Genomic DNA, 22793 nt, shown 5'->3' on the forward strand with positions numbered 1-22793 from the left:
GGGGAAACATTAAGTGAAGTGGAAGGGAGGGAGCCCGGATGCTTGTGTAGCAATGTTGCACGGCAAAGAGGTGCGGCTTGAGAAGTGTGTGGGAACAGCCTCTGATGGAGTCATCTGTCTTTCTGCTTAGAAGACAGTCTGAGTGGCTACATGGCCAAGGGAGAGCCCAACAGACTTTCTTGGGGAGCACTCAAGACCCAGTTGGCCTTGCAGGATGGAAACGAGGTGTGTGGAGCTGACCCAAGGCTGAGCTCAAGGCCTGCCTCTTCGCCTCAGCCGTGGCCTCGGAGGATCCCCCAGTGTAGACCGCGGTGGCCTCTTCTTCTCCCAAGTTACTAGTGGAGCAATAAACCCATCAGTGTGTTATTGGGGACCCTTTCCAAGGTGTGGGTTGTTTATTCCCAACTCCCCAAATGGCCTTGGCAGCCATTTCAAGAGCATTGCCTAGCTTTGCAGAAGGTGAGGTCAAAACCCTCCCTAAGCTATGCTGATGAGTGGCCAAAACCTGGGAGGGGGGGGGGCAGAGACTGACTCACTGATGGGACATCCATATACCTAACTCATTGCTACAGGGAAGGATGGCGTAGAGGGCTTGCAAAGCCAGGCACCCACCCTGGTCTGTCAGTGCCATTTCAGGAGCGAACAATGGTTGATTCCCCACCAAAAAAATGAATGTAGATAGAAATCATTTTGGGGAAAACCGGGACCTTTTCAGCACGGTTTCAGCGTCCCCACTGCAGCTTCTGCCCCACAAACAATCCTTGTTCCCAGAAACACAGCAGCAACGAAGGATTCCCCACTGAGGCAGATTGAACACGCGATCCGCTCAGGGGCTATCCTGATTGGCTGTTGCATTGTATTGGGGCGGGAATTTTTTATTTTATTTTCAAACTTCCGGATCCACGTATCTGCGAGCATGCGCAGGATGACCCTATGCGGAAACGAAGAAACAGGCGATTAAAGCGAAGCCCTGTTACCGCGTGCCTCCATGTAGTCGGATCCACGTGGATACGACACGTAGCACTACTTTGTATTGCCTTCTACTGAGTCAATCAGTCAAAACCGGCCCCATGTTGCTTCGTATCCACATGAATCTCCGGTCAGCGAAATAAAAAAAGGCTGTGCATGCATCGCGCACAGCCCACTGCGTTCTCATTGGATGGGATGCTCCATATCACTACCAGTGGCGGGGAAAAACGAATCCGGATTCACCCCCCCCCCCAAATTTCCCCACCGCCCCAGATTTTCCACACTTTTTTTGAGGTCTACTTTCTTGCAAGTTCTAAAATAACGCATGCTGAGATGTGGGGGGGGGGGGGGAGCGCCAGAAACGGGATGAATGCGTGTTCGGCGCTGGTGAAGTGGGGAGTTCTGTTGGAAACCTGGATATATTGTGTGACGAGCACGCCTCTAATCCTCAGTGGGGAATCGACCAATGCCTGGCTTTGCAGAAGGTGAGGTCACAACCCTTCTGAGGCTATGCTGATGAGTGGCCAAACCCCAGGGTGGGAGGCTGATTCACTGGATGGGACATCTGCATGCCTGCCCATTGCCAAGGGGTGGGGGGAGGCTGGCAAAGCCAGGCACCCACCCAGGTTTGTCAATGTCATTTCATCAGCAAACGCCAGTCCTCCTGGATGCAAAATCTAATTCAAGCAGTCAGGTGGGCTGGAATGCCTTTTACTGACCTTGTCTGAATGTCTCCTATCAGCCTGCCTTGGGCAGGGGTGGAGCCTCCCCCGCCCCACAGCCAGCCCTTTTGTCTACTCTGGCAAGATACAATCACCTTCCAGTGCCCTTCCGGAAGTCCCACCCTGCTTAACTCAGTCAGAGCTAGGAAGTCCGTAGATTCTCATTATGAACTCACCCTGAATCCCTGGACCTTACCACTATTTCTGAAGTATTCCTTTGTGATGGCTCTTACAACTAGCACTGCTCTACAGCTCAAAATTGTGCACTATTTGGGCAGTGGTCGCCAACTCCACTCTGGGACTTTGGGACAGCTCTTTGATGCATTGGAGCTCTGCGGTACCTTCTTATTTTCTCAGAGTCCCTGGAAGCTCTGTGTAAAATCTCATGCTCTCTGTGTCTGGATCATCTAAACACCCAGGATGTACTGAACCCAGCTGAGCAGGCTGAGAAAGAAAACTCATTTTCTTTTCAACTCTTTTCTCTTTAAAGGTCTCTTCTCCCCTTAGCTAAATCCCTCTTTTTTCTACAGTTCCTCAGGGCCATTCCCTGGTGCAGAATTCTCACCAAGCCTGGCTTTCTTTCACTCCCCCCCCCCCCTCTCAAATTAATTCTTCCCATGAGCCTCCTTCTGAACACAACAATTGCATTGTTCTTATGCTCGGGTACACCTTTTCAGTTCCTGTACCCCTAAATCTCCTTCAATAAAATCTACGCCTTGCTTTGGAAAAATATATGATTGTTATGTAGTTACTGGTATACTCTGTTCCACAGAAAGAGGACAGTGCGTTGAACTGCAGCAACTGAGAAAATGGTATGTTTCCATGTTCGAATATATTCCCGAACAAATATGAGAATCCTCATTTTTACTTGCAGCCTTTATTTTGTGCATTACTGAACATGGCACTTTTATACAAGAGCATTTATAGTTCATTGAACAAATCTCAAATGGTATGGGGGGACAGGGATCCAGGCAGAGCATTTTACAACAAAGGAAGTCCAGCATTTTAAGTTCTGCGGCAGAGAAATATACAACCTTGCTATCATCTTTCTGAGGAAGAGTACAGAGGTACTTTGAGCTGTGCCTGCCCACTCTCCAGATAGAGTCCCAAATCACATGTTCACCTCGCCCTTACATGTGAATGTGTCAATCTTCTAAACTGCTCAGGTTAGGGAGGGAAGCAGGATTGGTCTACCTCAGAGGCCGAGCTTAATTCCCCCAAACTGATTGCAGTTCTGGGTGAGTGTCCCAAACCCAAACCACACGTGTCCAAGGATGCGGAAACAATGTGGAACAGCAAAAATACCTCCTCCAGCACTGTTTCAGCACAGAAAATAGTTGGGGGGGGGGGAGGAGAAAGGAGCATATCCTGTGGAGGCATTTTAGGAAGCCCGGATCAACATCCATAATATATATACAAATCAAAAAGATAAATATCTAATAAAAACGTACCAATCACTAAGATGGCGTTAACATTCTGGTCCCTTTACCACAATAAGCCCCACAGCACCGAGGGCACCTTAACTAACGTTGGCCACATTAAGCGGCCGCTTCATTCCCGCCTTATCAATGAACGCGAGCCACCGCTCCCGCGTCCTTGTTTTTATGAATGAGGGCGAGCAGACGCGCCAGGCAGCCCTGTTTACATTTCTCCCATTGTGACGTCAGCGGAGCGCTCCCCCTCCCCCTCCCCCTCCCCCTCCATTCACAGGCGGAGAAGTAAAGAATGGAGCCCGGCGGCGGCGGGGGAAGGGGAGGGAAGGAACCCCCAGCGCGAGGGGGCGGAGCCAGGTAGTAAAGTGGCTCCTCCTCCTCCCGAGTTCGGCCGCCTGCTCATTCATGAGTGTGGCGAAGCAGCCGGCGTCTGTGCGGAGCCCCCGCCGTGCCAAGCGCTGAGCCCCGCGGCGCTGGCGGCCATGGTGGAGCTGCGGGAGATGGACTGCGGCGTGCTCCGGCGCCTGCTGCCTCCGCGGGACGAGCGCGGCGGGAAGTGCCTCCTCTTGGACTGCAGGCCTTTCCTGGCGCACAGCGCCGGCTACATCCGCGGGGCGCTCAACGTGCGCTGCAACACCATCGTGCGGCGGCGGGCCAAGGGCTCGGTCAGCCTGGAGCAGATCCTGCCGGCCGAGGACGACGTGCGCGCCCGACTCCGCTCCGGCCTCTACGCCGCCGTGGTGGTCTACGACGAGCGCAGCGTCCGGGCCGAGGGCCTGCGGGACGACAGCACCGTGGCGCTGGTGGTGCGCGCCCTGCGCAGGGATGCCGCTCACGCCGACATCTGCCTGCTGAAAGGTGAGCGAGGCGGTGGGGAGGCTCGCCGGCGTTTACAGTGCTCCGCTTGCCCCGCCAGTGCCTTGTTGGGGTTGCTGTCTTTGGCCAAAAGACCCCCCGCACGCCAAAATACATTAATAAAAAAAATGCAGGACTGGCTGACTTTTCGGATCGGGCTGCGGGGCTTCACTCTCACCCCAGCGGGCTTCGAAGCTGATTTCAGACCTCCCCGCCGGAATTGTGGCCCGTGGGCAGGGCCGCCTTAACCCCTGGGCACTTGCCCGGTGCCCCCACGTACATGGGGTCCCATTCTAATCTACGTCTGTTGTGATTTGCTGTCATACTGAACTATAACTATCTGTTTCTGGAAAATGCATATTTAGCATGCTTTTTACTACAGATAATGAACAATGTTACAGTTTTGGGGAGTGGTTGTGTAGGCAGGGGTCACAGTGCACTGCTTTGGCCAGGGCCCTAGAATGCCACTGTTAAAAAGCTCCTGCCCATCCTAACAGCATTATATGCCCCCAGGCAAAGCAGGGCACTGTGACCCCTGCCTACACAACCACTCCCCAAAATTTTAATATTCAGCTGCGGAGGGAGGTTGTTCCAACCCCCACCCCCACTGGCTGTCTAAGCAGCGTTTTTAGACAAATACTTGTCTGGGATGCTCTCTAGGCTGATCCTGCAATGAGCAGGGGGATTGCCTTTGGACTGTGTGCCCCCTTCCAGCTCTATGGTTCTGTGACCCATAGGCCCTTCTTGGGGTGCACAAATAGTGTCAGCGATGTTATGCGGCAAGGAGCACATTGCTACAGCCACGTGTTGTTATTTAACACTGAATCTTTGGATCCCCCCTCCCCTCCTGCTCTGGCATGTGCCTTGGGTTGTTTTTTTTTTTTAAGAGAGCTGCTTCTTTTAAAAAACAACAACAACGTGTTATGTGTTGGTGTTGTGATATTGTGCAGGACAGAAAAAGTTCATAACTTGGTAGATTTTATAGTTTTTTGGGGGGGAAATACTTCGAACACAATAATAACAATAGTGAGTGCGTATCAATTGAACATTGTGTGCCCTTATAGATCACCATTTGTCTGGCATTACTGGCTCTTCCTTTATATCCAGAACTGTTTCGTTCTCAGTTTTTATTCTTTTGTTTGTTTACTTAATTTTATACGGTTATGTTTTTATGAAAAATAGAACAAGAAGTGGGAGATTGCTTTGAAGTGGGAGATGGCGGCGGGGTGGGGGGTGACTGATTCCCTCAACGCAGGGATTCTCTTGCTACCCTTTCCACTATTTCTCGTGTCGATTATGTTTGGGTGGGGAGAGATATATTAAGAGCCTTATTTAAAAAGTTCTACTTTCACCCTCTTCCTTCCGCCCTAACCGGGGACTGGGGGGAAGCATCGAGAACAGGGGACTGTCTTGTATCCGGTGCTGTGTGGGAGGGGTGGCGAGGGACAGGCAGCGGATGACCTTTTGAACTACAAAGCGGGTGGGTGGTGTCAGATCCTGTTGGATTGTTCTGGGGCCAGTTTCATGCCCCACATGGGCACATTCTTTAGGAATGCGTCCTGAAGGCCCCGCATGGGAGTGGAGTGGGGGGGGGGAGAGAGAGAGAGAGGAAGCCTTCTCTGCCTGTTCCCCCGGGGCCAATGTCCTTGGGAAGGAGGCAGATATTGACTTCCAGAGGGAAATTGGGTTATGGCACAAAACTGTAGCGAATGAGAGAAGAAAGAACTGTTCCGGCAGGGAGAGGTGCCCTGTGATCCCTTAAAGAGTAGCAAATTTACTGGCTACTCTTGAAGCAGCCACAGTTTTCTCCTTCTGGCCTTTGCCTTTAAGGTGCCACGGCATGCTATTTTTGCTTCCCTACGCTTAAACTCCTGTAGGCCAAGACAGTGTCCTTTCCCCCATTCCTGCTTCCCCCTTTTAAACATTATAAGGAAGTGAGTATTTCCCTTTTGGGGTGGTGGTGAGCTATGCTACTTTATTGAGTGTTAATGCATGTGTTCGTTGCATTTCGTGAGCATACGAAGTTGCCTTTGTGCCTTGGGCTAGCCACCACTTTTAAACAAGGCACCAAATTTGAATTGTTCAGGGACTGAAGGTTCGGTATTTTGTGGACCTGCCTGGAGCTCAGATACAAACGGTCTCCGAAACCCCCTCCCTTTTTTCCTCCAGCATGAATCGCGGGGGGGGGGGGCACTCCTGGCCAACTGGCATTTTACCTCCAGCTGTTCCCTCTGCTTGTGTCCCTATGGTGAGCCACAAGTGGGCAGAACACTGACTCACTGTTCGATTTTTGAAGTAGCCACTGCTTCAATCCCAGTCCATTGGAATCAGTTCAGTACGTTGTTTACGCTGTTAGGGGTTGAAGTTAATTGAAGTTACTTAGGGGTTAAAGCTACAAATAGCCTATGCAGAGTCGCTGAAGTTGGGCCCTCCCCACCCAAGTGTTTTTATATTGTGGGTTTCTTGAACCATTTTGTTTTAAACAAGGGGGGGCAGATCTTGGATGTGATCCATTGAGGCCACATATCTGTTATGTGCTCTCAAGTCACCTCCAGCTTGTTACCTCCAGACAGCCTTTATCTTTAACAGCCTTGCTTGGATCTGGACGGTCACGACTTCCTTGACTGAGCCAGTCAATCTGTTGGGTCTTCCTCTGCTCCTGCTGCCTTCAGCTTTTCTTTGCGTTATTGTCCTTTTCTTGTCTTCTATGATGAGGCTGAAACATGGTTGCGTCAGGGTAGTCATTTTTGGCTTTTAGTGATTCACGGTGATTCAAACATGGGTCTTCCAGATACCAGTCCGACACTGTGAACCACTACATCACTCGCATTTTTCTTTTATGTCTGTGGAAACTCTAACAACCATGAAGTCAAAGAGAATATGGAGAACTGCAGTCCTCTTGTATTTAAAAATTCTTTAAACTTGAGCATCTGAAGATGCTCAAAAGGCTCCTGAATTAAAGCTGGACTTTTCTGTTTCTCCTTTATGGCTGTCAAGTGATGCAGGAAACCTATTTTGGGTGTTTTTTTAAGGGGGGGGATCCATACATTCGTAAATGTGTGTGTGTGTGGGGGGGTGTTACCTCACATGTGCCCTGCATCCCCTTGTACTGCTGAGGAGGGCTTGCTTCCTCAGTGCATAGTAGAAACACCAAAGATGCTAGAAGAAAAAACTCAGGGTGATGGACAACTCCTGGGGTGGTCTTGGGGCTAAGCAGGAAGAGGAGCAGTGATACCTGAACTGATGGGGGGGGGGCTACATACCCTGGTGGCCCCCAGATCAGTTCAAGCTATCTTAGTTGAGGCCCAGTGAATGAGCTTCTGAGTTATTCGCATGCTGAGGGGTGGGGGTGGCTTGCTCTCTCTGCCCTTTGTCAAGTGGGGTTATCTTGCATTCCCGGGCACCTGCCCAGGGGAATGGCGCAACAGTGGTAGAACAGCCTGAAGCAACAATTTTGGTTGGCTCCAGGCTAAGGCAGGGATGCAGTTTGATCTTTAAAAGGCACTTGACGTGGATGGCTTTGATTGACAGTGGGTCATCTAGACATCTTGTAGATTTGGGTGGGTGGCGGAGCGAAGCCATTGCTTAAATCTAATTGAACCAGAGGCCTTTTTTAAAAAAGGACATAACTGTTTTGATCATAATCTAGCACAGAGGTATCGAACATACAGCCCAGGGGCTGGATTCAGCCCCTTGAGAGGGCTTATCAGGCTCATGAGTTAGCTGAGGGATCTCCCCCCTGCTTCCAGTCTGGCCAGTCCAGTCCAGGTGCTTCCCCCTTGCTCCAGTTTATTGAGGCCACTGCAGGCTTGCCAGTCCAGGCGCACACACACACACGTTGCCCAGTTGGCCTGGCGAGCATGCTGTGGACTTGCCAGTCCCTTAGTGCCAATCTAAGCTCGTGAGTCAGCTGCGGGTGCACTACCCAAGGCAGCCACGCCCCAGCCCGACCAAGTCACATTTATGTCATATCTGGCCCTCATAACAAATCAGTTTGAAGCCCCTTGCTGTGTGCCTGGCAGAGGGAACTGGCCTGAGGAATGCTTTTTCTTGGCTCGGATAGCTGTCGGTGTTGCGACTTCGAATGGCAGATTTCATCATTGTCTGTGACGAAATTGTGAGCTACGTGCACAGCTTCTCAGTAACTAAGGACCAGGATGACATCACTTCCTGTCTGGCTGAAAGGCTGTGACTATATTGATTTCAGGCGTTTCAATTCTGAGTGTGAATGGCTGCATATTAATGGTGGTCAAGGGTGAAAATATTTATTTGTGGCTAGTGCCTGAAATAAGTCTTACTGCACACAACCTGCCATTCCCACCCTGTAAGCCACTCAGTTTTAGTCAAAACCCTTTCCCTCTTCTGATTTTGCATTTTTTAAAGCCATTCTTCCACTTGTACAGGCTTACTGGCTTAGAACTGCAAAGCTGCTTTTTGAAAGTTGTGCCTCGCATTCCAGTGGAATACACACTGGAAGAGGGCAGTGTCTGCCAAAACCTCAGGAAGAGGTTGAAAAATCTAGTGATCTTTAAGAGGCTTTGACTCTGCCACGACTGACAACCAGAGTGAATTATGCAATGTGGTGACTTTGGCATGACTTATTAATTCAGAACAAAGAACTTTGGCATGCCTGTTTTGTGTACACAAAGCTCTGTTGCTTGCCTGCTCTGTTTTAGTCAGGGAATGGAGGAAGTGACAGTTTCTTGAATATCCGCCATTTAATTTGTAGTTACCTTTTATTAATATATTTATATGCTGGTTTTCCATGAGTAAGGCATGTTCAAGGTGATTTGAGTGTGGTTAGAGCACAGGTGTCACTGCAGGTCCTCCAGATGTTATGGACTACAGTTCCCATCATCCCCTGCCAGGATGGTCCTGGCAGTGGGTGATGGGAACTGTACATAACATCTGGAGGGCTGTGAGTTTGACACTTATAGGATGATGGGAACTGTAGTCCATAACATCTGGAGGGCCGTGAGTTTGACACTTATAGGTAAAACTGGGATCAGGGGGAACCAAGATTCAAATCTTCACTTTGTCATGGAAGCTTGTTGGATGACATCGGAACAGTCACTGGCTTGGCCTAACCTACTTCAGAAAATGCCCTGGCGTAACAAAATCATATTCAAAAGCCCCTGTGAATGCCCAGGTATTTAAAAACTAATAGGTGATGGGTATGACTGAGCTCCTGTGGCAGGAAGTTTCACAAATTAGGGTGGTTTATGCAAATGATTTCACAAGCATCTCCAGTGTAGGCTCCTGCAAGTCCCAGCAGTAGAATCCTCTCTGGTGCCAGAGTCAGGTAGCTCTTTAGGAATTCAGGAAATGAAACACTAAGAGCCTCATCCGGAGAGAGTAATCTGCCAGTGGAGGGGCCATTCTGCCATCCTGCAGCCACCACTTGTATAGCGAAGGTGTGACTGGGGAGAAGTTACAATACAAAAAAAACTTTTAAAGGCATGGTTGTTGTGGGCTTTCCGGGCTACGTCGCCGTGGTCTGGTAGATCTTGTTCTTAACGTTTCGCCTGCATCTGTGGCTGGCATCTTCAGGGGTGTATCACAGAGAGAAGTTCTCTATGTGAGAGTTCTCTCTGTGATACACCCCTGAAGATGTCAGCCACAGATGCAGGCGAAATGTTAGGAACAAGATCCACCAGACCACGGCTACGCAGCCCGGAAAGGCCACAACAACCAGTTGAGTCTGGCCATGAAAGGCTTCGACAATACTTTAATGGCATGTAATTGACTAGGAAGAAGTTGACTTTAGTTGGCTCCCTCCTGGTCATTTGCAGTGTTATGGCAGTGGCCAGCAATTTAGATGCCGTGCTTTTGGGTGGCATAAGTCTATTGAGCCCCATAGAGGCTCCTTGGCAGCAGAGATGTTTGTCATGCCTCATTGGGGGCAGTGGCCAGGACGGCTGCAGTGCCACAGCTGGGGGCCTGGCTTTTGGGTGGGGCTGTGAAGCTCAGAGGTCAAAATCAGCCCTTTTAACCGAGCCAAGTATCGTGGTGGATGCAAGATACTTCTGTGCAGCAGGTCTGCCAAAAATGTTTGAGTGTTGCTTGAACTTAAAATACTTTTATTGGCATAAAGTACAGATTCATATCCACAAAAGACACAGATAAAAATAGGTATAAACACAGAGATTAAAATTTGAGTTGAAATTAATAATTTATACAGGGAATAAATTTCAAAGAAATGACTCCATCTAGGCCGGCTTCATTTTTAGTTTTAGTGTGAAAACCTTCGCTACCAAACTGGTGATTTTTGGATCTTTATCAGATAATAGAAATTAGTCTTGTTTTTTTTTAATCCTTGTTATTTAAAGCTGGACTGAGATGGACTTCAGGATCAATTGATTTCTCACGCAGGTCCTTATCGTGATGTCAATGAATGTGTGTGATGGAATCTAGTATTTCTTTCCTGCATGAACATAAATGTAGAGTATATGGAATGTGAAGGAATCTCCCAGAGAGCACGAGGAACGGGAAGGGGTTCAACTGGCTATCATAAACTCCAGTCTGTTTATGGGTGGTTCCAAGTCAGTTAGATAGGACAAGTTGGAATTGTGATTGCTTCGGATGCCTAGAAATTGAGGCAAGCAAGTTCTTGGTTTATGTGGAGAAAGTGTTGCTATCTCATGGTCGCAGATCCTCTGAACAATTGTTTCTAATATAGTTGCTTAGTCAGTCTGACGTAGAGGGTCAAAGTCGATTCCTATGGATTTAATCATGAGAAGGATCTTGCTCGAATATATAGGAATCCTCTAACACTGGGGACAGCAGACTCGACATATGATGATTAAAGAAAACATTCATCCAGTATTTGAAAGCAATTGACCAAGCTCTAGTTTTTTTAAGTGATTGGTTCATTTCTGCACAGATTGTATGATCATTGCCATATGCCGTTATTGGGTGTAGCTTTCTGAGCTGGTGAAGTTTCAGAAGGCCTTCAAAGGCAACCTGAGGTGGAGACATCAGTGTAATCCATGTTTCAAAATTAAAATGTGATAATAGAATCACAGAGTTAGAAAAGACCACTAGGGCCATCCAGCTCAACCCCCTGCCATGCACAGATATGCTATCAAAGCACCCTTGACATATTACCATCCAGTCCCTGTTTAAAAACCTCCAAAGGAAGAGACTCCACCATACTCTGAGGCGGTGTATTTGGCAGATGTAAAGTTTGATCCTGGTTCCTAGACATTTGGAATTTTTCTCCTTGTTCTGCACACCAGAATTCTGTTTTTGTAGTTGTTGTGATTTTGGAGGGAAACATTTTTTTTCCAGTAGAGAGATATTGCAGTTCTAGAACAGAAGATTTGGCCCAAATTAGTCATGGTGAACTTAGTCATGAGTAATTCACCCCATGTTTTCAATAGCATTTAGTCAGGACTTAAGTTCAGTTCACTATTTAGACAGTAGTCCAGCTCAAGCTAGTGGCTTAAAAGGGGAGAAATGCCTTTCAGTGCCCTTGTGGCTGCTCTTCCTTCTTAAGACTGCTGTTGAGCTCCAGGGACAAACATTTAGGATCTGACATTTAGGTGGAGTAATTACCAGGCACCCAACAGTGGCCTATGCAATAGGTACCTTGGGGCTATCCTAGGCTTGGTTGGCATTTCATTTCCTATGCGACTAGGAGTTCTCTTAAATAGCAGATAATTTGCATTCCAAAATGGGGCAGGGACCCTAGTGGCTGTTTTCCACTGTGGGGTTGTCTTCTCAGTAGTACTTAAGACTTCTTTTGAGGCAATGAGAATGCAAAAAAAAAAAGCTAGTTTCGAGTCCTGTAGCCCCTTAAATAGCTTCAAAAGGGAGTTTTGACTCTCAAAAGCTCTTACCCTGAAAATCCTGTTGGGTTCTAAGGTGCTACTGTAATCAAATCTACCCTGTTTCTCCGAAAATAAGACATCCCCTGAGAATAAGACGTAGTAGAGGTTTTGTTGAAGTGCTAAATATAAAACATCCCCCGAAAGTAAGACAAGGCAAAGTTTTTGTTTGGAAGCATGCCCGTCGACCAGAACATGCAGCTGTGGAGCGGAAAAATAAGACATCCCCTGAAAATAAAACATAGCACATATTTGGGAACAAAAATTAATATAAGACACTGTCTTATTTTCGGAGAAACACGGTAACTGTTCTACTGCAGAGCAACACAGCTCCCTTCTGGGAGAATGCAAGAAATATAGTATATAATGAAGAAGATTATCTTAGACCAAAAAACAAACCTTCATACTGCACAGTTTCTAATAATATTTTTATTAATTTTTACCTGTATATAAACACACACCAGAGCAGACAATTATAAAAAATATCGAGCCATATAACAAACAAAATAACAACAAAACGGATCGTAATGTTCAATAAAATATGGACATGATAAAAATTTGAGAGAAAAACCTTCAATCTTACTTGTTTCCATCTGACATTCTGCAATTTAATTGTTTAATACCCACTGGTCTATATCAACTAAACAATTACTTCTAGCCTTAACTACTAACATATTAATAACATGTTAACCTGTTCCTTCAATTCATCTGAATCTAATTTATATCTCCATTGGTGGTATTATTGCTTTTATTTTTTTAAGTAATTGATTCAGCCACATTTAAGAATACTGTTTCCACTTCTCATCAAACTCATGTTTTGACTGTCTGTTTACAAGATTTGTTAGTTTAAACTTTAGCCCTTGTCGCATATTCTTCCTTCCAAATGTCTGTATTTGGATTTCTTTTGGCTTTCCAACTGGTTACTACTATTGCTCTGGCTGCTATTAGCAAATCCAAACATAGTTCTTTAAGTTTCTTTGGAAATTTTTCAGGAAGGATCCCCTATACTGCACATTTTGAATCCGTAATGTCCCATCAGGAAAAAAAAACCATTTTGCTCATTCTAAAAGAAGAAATATTTCACTGTAGTTCCTTTTTTGTTTTGTTTCCCAACATTTCTGATCTTTTCATGGAAAAACAGGGAAGGGAAAAACCCTTGGGAGTGGAACAGTTTAAAAAAAACCAGCTCATCTTTTCGCTTGAGCACTCACATCCCAATCTGGGCATGTAAATACAGTGCGAAGGAATAGCAGCAGCCACCTCAGTTATTTGGCTGCCTGATTTGTGGATCCATGGTAAGGTTGTTTGTGGTACTGGAAAACAAGCAGTCCCTGCCTCCTTTCCCCCTTCCCATTCTGATGACCTTTGGGATCTTGGCACAAGGGAACTGGTGACTAGCAGCTTTGGGTTAGGAAAGTATTTAGTCATAAGCAGCTGAATATCACAAGGCAAATAACGGAGCAAATTGTGAATCTGTGGCCGTTACCGTATGCAAGGTCTCATGAGACCATTTTTCTTGAGTCTTGCATTTAGAGATGCAATAGTACAAGTGTCAGTCCAGGAAATAACTTGCAGGAGTATGTGTCTGTTGACAGTGGCTTGGATCCTGCCATGACTTTGTCTTAATGGAAATGAGAAGGGTTTTTTTTTGCCAATTCTGTCCTCCTGCTTGCTTCTGATACTTTTTTTTTCTGGGGGGCCTGTCCCTTAGCAGCAGTATTCTACTGATGGAAATGCCTTAAGTTGAGATTTACTGTAGGGTACAACCAGTGGTAGGATTCAAATAATTTAACAACCGGTTCCGAAAGGACTCAGTGGTGGGATTACAACCAGTTATCTGAACTAGACAAAAAAAATAGCTACCGGTTCTACCAAACTGGTGTGAATTGGCTGAATCCCACCACTGGGTACAACCCAATGATGACAGCAACTTACACAACCATTCACATTGTTCAGTCTCTCAGACGAGTTTATAATCCTGTTTCTTCAATTTCTATAATCCTTCCTACCAACAGTGCTGTATGTCTGATACTTATAAAAAAAAGAACACCCCATACTTCACGGAATGTTTGTGAAAACCACACAACACTTTAGTGTGTGATCCAGATTTGTTTCATCCAAAAACTAAGGGAGAATCAAATGCTGCAGGCCTAGTTCTAGGTCAGTTGTCCAGCTTGCTCAGTTGTTTTCTTCAAATGTATATATTCTGAAGTATAACTTTATGGCAGGGGGTCCCCCACCTTTTTGAGCCTGTGGGCTTCTTTGGAATTCTGAAATTACATGGTGGGCACAGTCACAAAATGGCTGCTACAAAATGGCTGCTGCAGGAGGCAGAGCCAACCACAAAATGGCTACTGAAGCTTATCTTCAGCCACACAGTAGAGATCCTTATACTGTGGTGGCAACTGCTGCCAAAGCAAATATTTTTAAAATCAGCACAGCCAGTCAGCAACTGGTCTTGCCCACTTTCTAAACACACTTAATGTGCACCAGACAATGTACTGGTGGGCATCATGGCGCCCACAGGGTATCACTGGGGATCCCTGCTCCATGGGGTTGCGTTTGAGCCAGAGACGTTTATCCTCCACCCAGTTTTGAGGTGTTAACATGTTGTGGTTTCTCTGACTTCCAGGTGGCTACGAGAGGTTTTATTCAGAGTATCCAGAATTCTGTGCAAAGACCAAATCTCCCACGACACCATCTCCGTTGGCCTCTGTGGACATTCTTGAGCATGGCTGGAGCTCCTGTGGGACCCCGCAGCACGATCAGGTCAGCTTTCTTTTGCTTACGCAAGAAAAGAGTAGTAGTAGTAGAAGAAGAGTTTGGATTTATATTCCCCCTTTCTCTCCTGTAGGAGACTCAAAGGGGCTTACAATCTCCTTGCCCTTCCCCCCTCACAACAAACACCCTGTGAGGTGGGTGGGGCTGAGGGAGCTCCGAGGAGCTGTGACTAGCCCAAGGTCACCCAGCTGGCATGTGTGGGAGTGCACAGGCTAATCTGAATTCCCCAGCTAAGCCTCCACAGCTCAAACAGCAGAGCGGAGAATCAAACCCGGTTCCTCCAGATTAGATACGCGAGCTCTTAACCTCCAGAGATAAAGGCCCTGGGAAAAAAATGGAGAATTTGGGGAAAGTATTTTTTTTCTCAAGGACTTTTCATTTTTTTCGTTGGACATTTGGTGATTTTAAGGACCAAGGGGGAAAAAAAGAAATATTTTTCTATTTCAGAAAGAGTAAAATGCTTTTAAGTAGAACATTTCTGTCATGGAAAAGGAGCAGTTTTGACAAGTTTGACATAAGACAGTCACAGAGCATTAGTCAAGAATTCCTGTGTATGCTTTCAAAATTATATTTTTGAGACTTTTCTCTATGCCATTAATTTCCTGAAATTTGACATATCTGCACTACGCCATATCCATACAGTGCTTATTCTTTGCAAGGACATCTCTCTGTCAGGAAAAGATAAGTCGCTCATGTGACAGTCTCTGGCTGTCCACAAAAGATGTGGAACCTCATCTCTGCCACATGTTACAGAGATCCATGTGTCCAAATGGGATTAGCCTGTGTGGTCTTTTTGACTCAGCAAGTGAAGTAATGCTTGCATTGCTGCATGCAATTTGTGAGCAGTGTTACTGTGAAACTCAATTTTTTTTTAGCCTATTGCAGAAAAATACAGCAATGTGGTTAACATCTATATTCACACTCTGATGAACAAACTGTGCTGATACTGTTGTAGGGGCTAGGAAGAGGAGGACTCTGAAGGGAACAACGTAGAAATAATGCACAATGTAATACTTTTAGCCTAATGTTATTGTGAATGCCCGAAGTGTGGATACTGCTGAGAACTGATAGGACAGGGTGAACATGGTTGCTTGTCAGTCAGAAGTGTGAGATTTTAACTAAATTTTGGATTTTGAAATTATTTGCTGTCCCTGCATTTTGGGGTTGTACGCAGCCAAGTCTGGTATCAGACTAGGATCTGAAGAAGAGACGAGGAGGAGTTTGGATTTACATCCTGCTTTTCCGGACTGTAAGGCATCTCATAGTGACTTATGAACTCCTTCCCTCCCTCTCCCCATAATAGACATATTGTGAGGTAGGTGGGTTTGAGAGAGTTCTGCAAGAACTGTGATTAGCCCAAGGTCACCTTGCAGGATTCATGTGGAGGAGCAGGGAAACAAACCCAGTTCACCAGATTAGAGTCTGCCATTGTTTACCACTACACCACGCTGGCTCTCTGGGCAGTCCAGGTTGAAATGCCCACTTCTGTCATAAAAGTTTGCTTGGTGACCGTGGCCCTGTCACACAAACTCTTTCAAACCTACCTCACAATGGTGGTTGTTAGGTTAAAATGGAGGAGAAGAGAGTGATATAAACCACTTTGTGTCCCATTGCAGAGAACAACGGGGTTTAAATTAAGTAAATGTAATTCTGCACAAGTGCGACAAAATTACACAATGTGGCACATCCTACAGTATTCAACCTCTTGAGAAGCTTATCTTCCTTTTAAAAGCATGTTTCTAAGCCTTATTGCCGGAAAAATGAAGGTAGCCAGGGTATCAGTGGTGTCTGAAGTCTGAGAAGCTAGGAACAGCCTTGGTACCATTGCATTGGTCAGAGTTTGGTGGTCTCCCCAAGGCTCTTCAGAAGAATTCATGACAAATGAAGGAATTTGGTTTAGTCTGAACAATCAGTGCATGTTACTGATTTTTATTTTATAGCACAGGTGTCCAGTTGTTTTGACAAACAGCCTTTACAGTGGGAAGCCACAGGGGTCCTTCAAGTTGGGTTTTCCTTCATCAAGAGCTCTCTGGTTTTGTCGCTGTGTCACACTTAATTCTTCTCCTTGTTTTTCCTCTTCCTTCTCCCCTGGAGCAGGGTGGCCCAGTAGAAATCCTTCCTTTCCTGTACCTCGGCAGTGCGCATCATGCTGCAAGGAGAGACATGCTGGATGCTTTGGGGATCACAGCTTTATTAAACGTTTCATCAGACTGCCCGAACCACTTTGAAGGACACTTTCAGTATAAATGCATTCCAGTGGAAGACAACCACAAAACGGACATCAGCTCCTGGTTCATGGAAGCCATTGAATACATAGGTATGTCCAGGCTTTGAAGGGGTGAAGCTCGAGTGTTAGGAATGGGACAGTTGGTGGGGAGAAAGGCAGATGCAGGCCTTGCAGGCATAACCCTAACCCCCCTCCCCCTCAAAAAATGTTTAAAGGAAATGAACAAGTTTGCAGGGGGGGATAGCGAGTCTTGTCATGTTGCATCAAAGGTTTTCAAGTTAACCTGATGTAACCACAAAACTGAGAGTGACATTCAGTTGTGTCATATTCCAAGTTTTCCACGGCCTCCTTTAAGGTCATGGTGATACCTTTCACTTCCACCTTCAGAATAAAATTGCCTGGCCCAGCTTGATTGAATGCTGTGAATTTATTATGGAAAATACTGAGGGAAACTAGGTTTTCTTTTGATTCCCGTATGTTGCAGTGGGTGGGGGTGGGGGTGGGGGTGTGCGTGCGTGCGTGCGTGCATGCGTACACATACACACACACACCATCTATGGCAGGGGTCCCCAGCCTTTTTGAGCCTACAGGCACATTTGGAATTCTAAGGTGGTGCATCAACAAAATGGCCACCTCAGGATTCAGAGCCAGCCACAGCTTAACCTAAGTGGCCCCACTCATTTCCTAAAAACACCTGGCAGGATCCAAAAAAGTGTATTGATTGCCACCATGGTGCCCACAGAAAACACATTGGGGACCCCTGGTTTATGGGGTAATTTTATAAATGGGGAGTTCTGGGTGTGATGTGAGCTGATGCCACCACTGTTATCCTACTGTGTTTCCCCCCTTCCCAGATTCTGTGAAGGCGTGTCACGGGCGGGTCCTTGTGCATTGCCATGCTGGCATCTCCCGCTCGGCTACCATCTGTTTGGCCTACTTGATCATGAAGAAACGAGTGAAGCTGGAGGAAGCCTTTGAGTTCGTCAAGCAGCGCCGGAGCATCATCTCGCCCAACTTCAGTTTCATGGGACAACTGCTCCAGTTCGAGTCCCAGGTGCTGACAACATCATGTGCTGCTGAAGTTACGAGCCCCTCGGGGACACTAAGGGACCGGGGGAAAACCACTTCAACACCCACATCCCAGTTCGTCTTCAGTTTCCCTGTTTCGGTGGCAGTTCATGCCACCCCCAGCAACCTCCCTTTCCTGCATAGCCCCATCACCACCTCCCCCACTTGCTAGAGGGGGCCGCCACAGGTTGCGCCCTGACATAGAACAATTTCTTATGGCCCCCTGGGGGTCACAGATTGAACTGCAATAAAGTACTCTGTTCACCTAAGAGCCAGTTGGAATCCATCCAAAGAGGGCGCAATACGGGCGGATGTTACTGCTTGAACAGGGCCTAAGGGGAGGTGGGGTGGGGAGGAGGAAGTTCTAGTGTGTCCTTGGCTGGCTTGTCTTACCTCATTGGTTTTTTTTAAAAGCTTGAAGTTATGAAATCCTTAAAAAATGGGCATTTTGGTGTGGGGGGAGAGATACAATTCAGTTTGGCCTGTCATGGCTGAAGATGTGCATCCGTATCTGTAGCACCGTGCTTGTTTGAGGTCTTAACTGGATGGATATGGGTTTCGACGTTTTGTGTGCCTCAGGACACCTTTACTTACCTACAGCTGAAGTGGGGACCACAGTGTCCCAAAGTGCCTGGTTTTTGATTTGGCAATGAGTTGACAAATTCCAAATTGTTGCTTTTTTTAAAAGAAGCTCAGCTTTGTTGAAAGGAAGACCCTGAGATGGCTGCCCTACTGCCAAGGGAGTCTCTAAAATGCCACTGTTGACAAATATCTGGTGTAGTTTTGATCCAGTCAAGGATGAGTTCCAATTTCTGGTTGTAGACTTCACACTCTTCATTGGAGAAGATGTTTTCTCATACTTCGAAGTCAGGATAAGACTGGGCAAAAGTTGGGCTATTTCTGTAGGCCCTTGGGGAGGGAGGAGTATCCCAAAGTTTGATCTTGTCTGTTTAGACCTGTCCCTACTCATAAGGAGTAAACTGAGATGTTCAGCCTTCCTTCCTTGTGTCTGAATCAGTTAGCAGGCCGGCCAGCTATAGATTAACCTGTTGTCTTCTCAGTCAAGAGGAAGACAAGTAATTCGGCAGATTGGAAGAGCAACCCTCAAAGAATACTTCCAACACCTGAATTACAAGCTCTGCTGCCTTGTGTTCTGGGAAGGAAGGAAAGATGGGCAATGAAATATAAAGAGCTCTCTCCAAAACTGAAGGGGCAGACCGCTTTCTCTTGTTGTGCCTAGGGGGAGAGGTGGCTGTGAACAAGATCTTTCCACGGCGAAGCACTGATAAGTAGAGATTTTTCAGCTAGTTGCCTCTACTTTCTTTAAGAACCAGGAAGGCTCTGTTTTTAAAAAGTCTCCAGTTTGGCCAATGGTAACTGTGCCTTTTTTGCTCTTTGTAAGCGCACAATATGAAGTTCGCTGTGGCTGCCAAGATTGGGGGGGGGGGGCGGCGGGATGTGATATTGTTGTGGGAGGTAGAAAGACTGCCCTATTTCGCTTCAGTTGATTTAAGTGCCATAGAATAAAAGCTATTTTAATGCACCTGCATTGTGGGAGGAAATAATAGCTATTCCGCTTTGGAAATGAGACTGCAAGGTCTTCCAAACCAGAACTCCACTAGCAACTCCCAGGTAACAGGAAGGGCTCTCTGCCTATTAGTTGACACAGCGAAATGATATGTACAAGCTGGGCTGGGATATTTATGGAAGAGAGCCATGAACTCAAGGGTGAGCCAAAGAATTACCTTCTTATATTGATCACTTGTAGTACAGGGTAAAAAAAATGGCTTGACAGGTATACATGTACTTTGCTGAACAATTTGAGAATGTTAAGTATGGATGTTAAAAAAAAATTTGGTGGCTTAGTAAACAAGGTCTATTGAGTGCATTTTGGTTAGAACAGTGTCCTCTTGGACACCTCTGGAAATTTCCAGGTAGCTTTTCCATACTCCCTTATCCTGGATAATAGATACTTCTCTTGAAAATGGAGGTTCCATTTGGCTATGGTGATTTCTATCACTCATGACCTTATCTAAGCCTTTTATACTGGCATCATACTTTGTGCTAGTGGAGTGGATACTCCGTGCTTTCTGTTTGACCTTGCTCAGTTCCCTCTTTATTTAATGCCCATTCTGCACAAGTTAGTTCTCCATGTCAACATGGACCTTTTAGAGGTCCAAAGCAGGCACCTTCCCCAGACCCAACACAGTGAATGCTCTCAACTAATTTTATTGTGTGCAGAAGTTCTTCCTTGTTTTTAAGTCCTGCATCTCTCGGCAATTGGCTTCAAATACACAAATACCTTTCTGTAATACTTGCTGTAATGTTAGGGATATAACCATTGTTTTCTTTTAGAAGGTAATTATTTCCCCCCTAATCCAGGTGAAGCTCAAAAACACCACACCTAGCTCTCAATTAAGGGCTGGCATTTTCAGAAAGATTTTGATTTTGGAACAAGGAGAATTTCTGCAGTCTCTCATCCCACTTCGGAATTTCAGCCTACAGAAGATTGTCACAGTTGCTGTAAATTTGATTCAGTCATAAAAGCAGTGTGCCAGTCCTGGCATTTCTAGATTTTTATGATGAAATTTTTTAGCAATGTCGGTAATCTTCCTGTGGGCTAAAATTGTGAGGTAAGCCAGTAGAGTTTTAGTGCCTTGTCTCTGGAAAAGTTTTGCATAGTCTCTATAGCTAGGAAACAGCACTGAAACACAGTTCAAATAACCACCCTTCTTCATTTTACAAGTAGAGAAAGTCCTACAGCTTCTACAGTTTATAAAAGAAGAAAAAAAGTTTGGATTTATATCCCCCCTTTCTCTCCTGTAGGAGACTCAAAGGAGTTTACATTCTCCTTGACCTTCCCCCCTCACAACAAACACCCTGTGAGGTGGGTGGGGCTGAGAGAGATCCGAAAAGCTGTGACTAGCCCAAGGTCACCCAGCTGGCGTGTGTGGGAGTGCACAGGCTAATCTGAATTCCCCAGATAAGCCTCCACAGCTCAAGCAGCAGAGCAGGGAATCAAACCCAGTTCCTCCAGATTAGAATGCACCTGCTCTTAACCACTACGCCACTGCTGCTCACATTTCCTTTGATATCTTCTCTGACCTGGATTGGTTTCATAAGTTGCCTCTCCCCAATCTCCCCCCCCCCCTCACAACTATTCTTTTCTAGGATGAAGAAAGCAGGCTTTCCCCTCCGTTTCCAGAAATCCTGCATGAACCAAGATATTTCTATGCTTTGTGATCTGAAGCAGGCCAGGGTAGATCAAGTCACTGTAGGATTCCCGAGTTGGGTCTTGGTTTCCTCTGTGGCTAGATGTTGCTCTCTGACTTTCAGTAAACACACAGACAGGTGAAGGTGGATCAAACGGTGATCCTCAGAACAACCAACTTCTGCAATTGCTTCCCAGGTTACTCTAGGTCAGGTGGCTTTCATTCTTGCACACACGGAGTTGATGCCAAGATGACGGTTCTCTTTAGTAATGGAAAAGCAGACTCCATTCACATCCCAGTCTGCAGATGTGGGTTTCACCCGGCCTCAGGGCAAGGCTTGGCCCAAGCCCTCAGTATCTTACCTTGGTTTAAAGACTGTAGCTTTTCAAGAGAGATTCCAGGAATGCATGTCCCTGCTAAGGGCTGTGCAAAACTTTGTGGAGAAGTTGGGCTAGGCACTTTTCTCGAGACTTCTAGGGCAGTGGTTCTCAACCTGGGGGTCGGGACCCCTTTGGGGGTCGAATGACCCTTTCACAGGGGTCACCTAAGACTCTCTGCATCAGTGTTCTCCATCTGTAAAATGGATAAATGTTAGGATTGGGGGTCACCACAACATGAGGAACTGTATTAAAGGGTCACGGCATTGGGAAGGTTGAGAACCACTGTTCTAAGGCCTTCGAAGTATAGTTGCCTCTCTTGGGTATAAGACTGTCAGAACTGGAAATGGTGTTTTGAAAGTTGGCTGAAAAGAACCTTGCCACTTTACTTTTTTTAAAGAAAAGCATTCCCTTTAAGTGCAGGCATGTGTTTAAAAGACACTGAGAATTTGTGCGGGTACACACACAAGGAGTGCTAGCACACTCCAGGTCTGTTGTAGCCACGGTTTTTGACACCAGGAAAAAGTGGTCCGCTTCAAAATTGAGGAAAGCAGTCAGCACCTTGAAAGGTCTTTTCCTCCCAAGTACCCAGATGAGGCTTGAGATAACAAAATTGGGGTCTCAGCCTTATTCTTGGTCTTTTAGAGAACATTGTTGGGCACTGCTGATGCCGGACTGGGTGGGCCACCGGTCTATCTAGTATTTGCTCATCAGTTCTAACCAGGTTACAGCACAGCTTTTTGGAACCCTGGGGCTATGGCAGTCTTCTCACATGCCTCTTAATATGTACATAGGCCCGGTACTTCCCTCTGTAGCCAAAAGACGAGAGTTTTAAATGCTCCCTTGTTGGAGCCAGTTTAGTTCCCTTCCTTTATGGTTAAGTTTTTGATACAAAGAACCCCACACCAAGGCAATATCCCCAGTTCCCACCTCTGTACGTGTGTATTTTTTACATAGGGTTTCTTCTCTATATGTGTCCGATTATTACTGTGTGTGTGAATTTTTTTAGATTATTAATGTTTTAATTTATTGCTTGAGAATGATCATTTGAAGAGAAAAATAAAATACATTTTCAGCAACTGTCTTTTTTTCTGTAAAGGTAAAAGGACTTAATTGTTTGGATGACTATCCAGAAAACAAGCTGGGGAGACAAGAACATTTCGGGTGGGAAACAGTTCTTTGAGGCGTTCTATGGGAAAGACTGATTTTCTTTGAAATCCTGTGCTTCTGAAATAGGATCTAGGGCCGTGGTGGCGAACCTATGGCACTCCAGATGTTCATGGACTACAATTGGCAATGCTGGCAAGAGCTGATGGGAAT

General features: G+C 46.2%; 1 protein-coding gene across 1 annotated transcript; it reads left to right on the forward strand.

Annotated features, from left to right (window-relative positions):
* Positions 1-3417: 3417 nt before the first annotated feature.
* On the forward strand, positions 3418-20079 carry DUSP4 (dual specificity phosphatase 4). Its single transcript, XM_048504258.1, has 4 exons — positions 3418-3982; positions 14441-14577; positions 16687-16906; positions 17671-20079. The coding sequence occupies exons 1-4, from the start codon at positions 3607-3609 to the stop codon at positions 18054-18056; spliced, it is 1119 nt and encodes a 372-aa protein (XP_048360215.1). The 5' UTR covers positions 3418-3606; the 3' UTR covers positions 18057-20079.
* Positions 20080-22793: the final 2714 nt, after the last annotated feature.

Source organism: Sphaerodactylus townsendi, linkage group LG07 (assembly GCF_021028975.2).
Source record: "Sphaerodactylus townsendi isolate TG3544 linkage group LG07, MPM_Stown_v2.3, whole genome shotgun sequence".
In the NCBI taxonomy this organism is placed as follows: domain Eukaryota; kingdom Metazoa; phylum Chordata; class Lepidosauria; order Squamata; family Sphaerodactylidae; genus Sphaerodactylus; species Sphaerodactylus townsendi.

Coding starts and splice junctions, on each gene's coding strand:
- DUSP4 (XM_048504258.1), top strand. CDS start 3,607: ATGGTGGAGCTGCGGGAGATGGACTGCGGCGTGCTCCGGCGCCTGCTG. Junction 3,983..14,440: donor CGACATCTGCCTGCTGAAAG/GTGAGCGAGGCG, acceptor TCTGACTTCCAG/GTGGCTACGAGAGGTTTTAT. Junction 14,578..16,686: donor GGACCCCGCAGCACGATCAG/GTCAGCTTTCTT, acceptor CCCCTGGAGCAG/GGTGGCCCAGTAGAAATCCT.